The sequence below is a fragment of the Oncorhynchus nerka genome, linkage group LG24 (assembly GCF_034236695.1).
Source record: "Oncorhynchus nerka isolate Pitt River linkage group LG24, Oner_Uvic_2.0, whole genome shotgun sequence".
NCBI lineage: Eukaryota > Metazoa > Chordata > Actinopteri > Salmoniformes > Salmonidae > Oncorhynchus > Oncorhynchus nerka.
The window spans coordinates 56,491,227-56,496,973 of NC_088419.1; the positions used below are offsets into that span (position 1 = coordinate 56,491,227).

The 5,747-nt window shown below is 40.8% G+C and overlaps 1 protein-coding gene across 4 annotated transcripts; it reads right to left on the reverse strand.

Annotated features, from left to right (window-relative positions):
* Positions 1 to 1,718: 1,718 nt before the first annotated feature.
* Positions 1,719 to 5,391, reverse strand: LOC115108247 (C-C motif chemokine 25-like). Of its 4 annotated transcripts, none has more exons than XM_029632368.2 (5): positions 5,288 to 5,391; positions 4,675 to 4,763; positions 3,840 to 3,957; positions 3,454 to 3,535; positions 1,719 to 3,359 (listed from the first exon to the last, which is right to left on the reverse strand). In XM_029632368.2, the coding sequence occupies exons 2-5, from the start codon at positions 4,736 to 4,738 to the stop codon at positions 3,336 to 3,338; spliced, it is 288 nt and encodes a 95-aa protein (XP_029488228.1). In that variant the 5' UTR covers positions 4,739 to 4,763; positions 5,288 to 5,391; the 3' UTR covers positions 1,719 to 3,335. The 4 variants fall into 4 exon arrangements, with proteins under 4 accessions (XP_029488228.1, XP_029488230.1, XP_029488231.1 ...); XM_029632370.2 differs by having other exon boundaries at positions 5,245 to 5,288; XM_029632371.2 differs by lacking the exon at positions 5,288 to 5,391 and adding an exon at positions 4,916 to 5,229 and having other exon boundaries at positions 4,675 to 4,760.
* Between the last annotated feature and the right edge of the window lie 356 nt (positions 5,392 to 5,747).

Sequence of the window (5,747 nt, forward strand, 5' to 3'; positions counted from 1 at the left end):
ATTTATTGACTTGTTAAAATGTAAACGTTCCAACGGCGCGAATCAGTGGTTTGTTTGCGGCTTGTATGTATGGAGATGCTAAAAGCTTCCTTTGCTTGAAGCATGCTTCTCATCCGACTGATGTTAATGAGCTAATTATAGCTCTTAGCCTGCTACTAGCTAGCTGCTGTTGAGAAGCAACCGAGTTGCTGGTCCTGGTTTTGGAACTCTGAAAATTGGCTGAAAATATGTTAACATCAGATATGCTACAAAAAGGTAGCTCATCGTTTGTTCTTAATGGACAGAAATGAGCCCATGTGAGCGATAAACTATACTTTTTATAAAAACTTGCACCAACAAACTTGGTCACTTTATGGACGCTCTTAGCCTGCTACTAGCTAGCTGCTGTTGAGAAGCAACCGAGTTGCTGGTCCTGGTTTTGGAACTCTGAAAATTGGCTGAAAATATGTTAACATCAGATATGCTACAAAAAGGTAGCTCATCGTTTGTTCTTAATGGACAGAAATGAGCCCATGTGAGCGATAAACTATACTTTTTATAAAAACTTGCACCAACAAACTTGGTCACTTTATGGACGCTATAGTCTCGTTTTAATATGACGTCTAGAATGTGAGCTAGGTACAGTAGGTGCAGAATGAAATTAACATTGAGCTTCAACCAATGCCATACTATATATAGCCACGCCTATAATTAGGCAATAAGGCCAGAGGGGGTGTGGTTTATGGCCAATAGTTTACATAGCTCATATGCGACTTCAAGCAGCTTAAATATGAAGTCCCTTTGATGTCTCTCTTGCATACAAGTCTCTCTTGCATATGGCCAATATACCACGGCTAAGAGCTGTTCTTAGGCACGACGCAGCGCGGAGCACTAGGACACAGCCCTTAACCGTGGTATATTGGCCATATTTCACAGAACCCTGAGGTGCCTTATTGCTATTATAAACTGGTTACCAACGTAATTAGAGTAGTAAAAATAAATGTTTCAGCCAATCAGCATTCAGGGCTTGAACCACACAGTTTATAATATATATTTATATTCCGGACTCTGAAATGGCTCGTTCTGATATTTCTTAATTTATTTTTGGATTATGTGTGTATTGTTTTGTAGATAGGTATTATGGCACTTTAAGAGCTAGAAACACAAGCATTTCGCTGCACCTGCGAAAACATCTGCAAATCTGTATACGCAACCAATAAACTTTGATTTGATTTGCCCTGTCCTGGGAAAGTAGTTGGTGTGCTTTCAAACTAAATGTACTGTATTTATTCGTCACCGTGTAGTCATACATCTTCCCATGGGAACCGAGTCCCCCCGCAGTATATTGGAGCCTTGGAGTTACTAAAGACGTTTCTCCCGGGGCATCACACTCATTGTAACATGGAAACTGGAGCAAGAATGAGCATGTATAAACTGTCATTGATTCTCTGTCCATCATATCACATTTCAGGTAAGTATGTGGCATTACAAATGCTAAGCTTCAAAGAACTCATGTAGGTTCATGCTGAAGGCAATAAGACGGGCTAAAGATTTGAGGCGTGAAGCAATTGTCTATTTTCTTTTTCCAATGAAATGTGTATAAAGAGTTCAAGTACAGGTAGTGTGCAGTAAGCTGTCCTTAGAATCATACAAATGAAAAGTATGAAGGGGAGATTATTGATATAGACAGGTGAACAAATCCTGAATTAATAAACACATAAATATGTATGAGGCTAATAAACATTTTGTTATCATTTTTTGCTTTATTACAAATGTGAAGTTATACAAATATTGCTTTTAACACATAGTACTGATAGAAAAATATACTATATATACAAAAGTATGTGGACACCCTTTCAAAGTGGATTTGTCTATTTCAACCACACCTGTTGCTGACAGGTGTATAAAATCGAGCACACAGCCATGCAATCTCCAAAGACAAACATTGGCAGTAGAATGGCCTTACTGAAGAGCTCAGTGACTTTCAAAGTGGCACCGTCATAGAATGCCACCTTTCCAACAAGTCAGTTCGGGAAATTTCTGCCCTACTTGAGCTATCCCGGGCAACTTTAAGTGCTGTTATTGTGAAGTGGAAACATCTATGAGCAAAAACGGCTCAGCAGTAAAGGGGTAGGCCACACAAGCTCACAGAATGCGAAGCACTCAGCGCTTAAAAATTGTCTGTTCTCGGTTACACCACTCACTACTGAGTTCCAAACTGCCTCTGGCACACAAGCTCACCATGCACAATGCTAAGCAGCTGGAGTGGTGTAAAGCTCACCGCCATTGGACTGGAGCTTTGGAAACGCACTCTCTGGAGTGATGAATCACGCTTCATTATCTGGCAGTCCGACGGATGAATCTTGGTTTGGCAGATGCCAGGAAAACCCTACCTGTCCCAATGCATAGTGCCAACTGTAAAGTTTGGCGGAGGAGGAATAATGGTCTGGGGCTGTTATTCATGGTTCGGGCTAGGCCCCTTAGTCCCAGTGAAGGGAAATCTTAACTTGACTGGCATACACAGAGCCCTGACCTCAACCCCATTGAACACCTTTGGGATGAATTGGAACATCGACTGTGAGCCAGGCCTAATCGCCCATCATCAATGCCGACCTCACATTTGTTCTTGTGGCTGAATGGAAGCAAGTCCCCGCAGCAAGGTTCCAACATAAAGTGGAAAGCCTTCCCAGGAGAGTGGAGGCTGTTGTAGCAGCAAAGGGCAGACCAACTCCATATTAATGCCATGATTTTGGAATGAGATGTTTGACTAGAGCAGGTGTCCACATACTTTTGGTCATGTAGTGTCTCAAGGTTTAACAAAATAGTAATTGTAGCTTTTCAATGCATTCTGCCCCACCCCCAACCAAAAATTGATTTCCATTCAAAATCTTATTTTCCCTAACCTCTAACCTGAACCCTAACCCTAACCCTGAACCTACACCTAACCCCTAAGCTTAAAATAGCCTTTGTCCTCATGGGGATGTGGGAAATGTCCCCATGAGGGAAAATGTTCCTTATTTGACTATCCTTGTGAGGACTTTTGGGGGATTTCCCATGAGGATAGTGAATAACCCCCCCCACTCCATCCCCTCCGCCCCTCACACACAATAATGCTAAGCTGCCGTGGCACATTACAAGCAGGCACGGTTAGTCACCTCATGCTAACAGCCATCTAAACCATGGAATCTCAGGTATCCTCCCAAAAGCATGTAATATAAACTCATTAAGCCAAACTGTAATATAATGAGTAATATAATGATGAAGTTCACATTCTAGTTACAGGATGATATGACTGTCCTATTTTTGGAAATTGGCATACACTGTTTGAAAGATCCTCCAACGAAGCAACTGATCAACTACATCCCCTCATTCCCTTGAGTCTATGGATGAGAAAAGGCCATAATTAGATACTGGAAACTTGTCAAACATACATGAATTGACAAAATAATGTAGTTATAAGAGTGAGAGTAGTACCTTATCGACCACAGTCCTCAGATGCTGTACCCATTTGTGGCTGGGATTGGCACAAACAGTCTTCCCTTTCTTCAGTATGAACCTATGGATATTAGACACATTGTGGGAGATATACAGTATATATATATACATATATATGATTTTTTTCATTAGACTCTCATTGCCAATATTGATTTTTAGATTCATATTCTATGAGGAGAAAAAAAGGAAAACAAACAATTTCATATTTCTCTTTTCAACAAGTCCTCTTGACACATGACTTGAGGACATTTTCCTACCAGTGTCACAATGATTGACTGTTATGCGTGGCTTTGTTTTTATCTGGACACTTAATTGTGCTAAAAGGCAGGCTGACAGAAGGTGAGGACATGTTGCAACACACTCACACAACAGCCTTGATGTTGCAGCCTCCATCTGTTTCCTGTATCCTGTAGCTTACGACATTCCTCTTGGTACTCTTCTTCAGGCCAGTAACATGCCTCAGGCAGCAGTTCTCATACGACCCTAACAACAAGCATGAGGAAGTTAAATGGTTACAATCTTCTCTATACTCTTATTGTGCTGACACATGACATACTGTCATGTAGGGATATTTCAGTAGCAAATGGTTTGAATTGTGCAATTGTAATAGCAACCTAGTGTAATGAGTAGTTTCTGTACTTTGAGAAAGAATTATGAGTTAAGGTATTGCAGATGTACGCAAGAGAGACATCAAAGGGACTTCATGTTTAAGCTGCTTGAAGTTGCATATGAGCTATGTAAACCACCGTCAAAGTCAAAGTGTTGTGAAATCTGGTTCCAGGCCATTTGAGACAATGTTTTGAAAGGAGGGGGAGACAGACATATCCCAACACATCAGTCTAACATTTTCCCATAAATAATTATCTACATTATTTTGAGTGGTAAAATATTCCTCTTCTGGACAAAGTATGGACCATTGGAAGCTTGTAAAAAAACGACATAGAACAACTTTTCTCCATTCCAGAGGCACAAGGAGGTCTCCAGGCACAACACTGCATTAAGTGTACAAATGTGGAGTATAGGCTATGTACAGTAGATTTATTTTCAACAAGAAGTAAATTACAAGAAGTACTGAGAATGAACCAAAATATATGAAAGACTTGCTTTACACTGTTACACCAATTTCAGTGAACATAAACTTCATAATAATGAATCTACAGAATATGAATACCGTTCCTTAGATTGTTTAATGGTGCCTACCTTGAGCCAGAGTGAGATACATGCATGTCAGGAGCAGGAGAAAGAACAGAGCCTGGAACCTCATGGTGTCACTGCTGCTGTGGGGTCTGCTACAAGAACAGGACAGAATGTAAAGCAAGTGAAGCTTCCTCTTTTTAATACCTCCTCCACATCATCAACGTGATGTTTGTATTGAGACCACCCTGTCTATAATACCCGTATGTTCCCATTCTAGACCCCAATACTAGACCCCCACACTGACCCCTTGATTACAAACACGTCCTTCTTGGTAACAGTCAACCAGATCCAGATGTCTTCAGCTGTTTTCTCCAGCTATCATTTGTTTGGCTGAAACTCTGACCATGTTCTAATAAATCAACAACCAATCAGATAAAGCCAAACTCCGTCTCTCGAGCCAGCTGTATAAACTTGTGTCTTTTATTAGTTAGAAATGCAAAAGTACAGAATGTTTACAGCATTAATCCGAAAGCTAGTGAAGTATGAATTCAGCATTAGGCAAGGATATAAACAAGCAAAAGGTCAACATATAAACAGTCCTGACAACCTCTCAACACAAAAGCCTACACCCACCAACAATGCAGAACATGCCGCAAATAAGCTCCTCAAAACTTACAAAGTCTCTCAGAAGAAATGTCCTCGTTGAGTTCCCTTGGCTGTTTTATAGCTGCTATATGATACCTTCACCTCTCCACCAACCCTGTTACCTCAATCAGCCACACCTCCTCTGGCATGACAACCACAGTTTGTTTTACAATTGCTGGGAAGAGGTACAATTTGAACAAGATTCACAATCGAATGTCACTGAACAGTTTTTCTTCGCTCAGTCCAGTGAAAAGATGAGTGACAAACTGTGGAACAGTTCCCTTCTCAGGAGGGCTTACATAGGGCCCCTCCTTCCTATTAGAGAATGATCTGAGGTTCAGGGAGCCAGGCCAGCACTCAGTATACATGTTCAGAACTTGTTTTAGTCATTTAACCAACTGTTAAAATCAACTACATCCTTTGAACCAAGAAAATGCGGACCACACACAGACTCCTCCTTAAATATATTTTGTACAACAGCAATGAAAGCA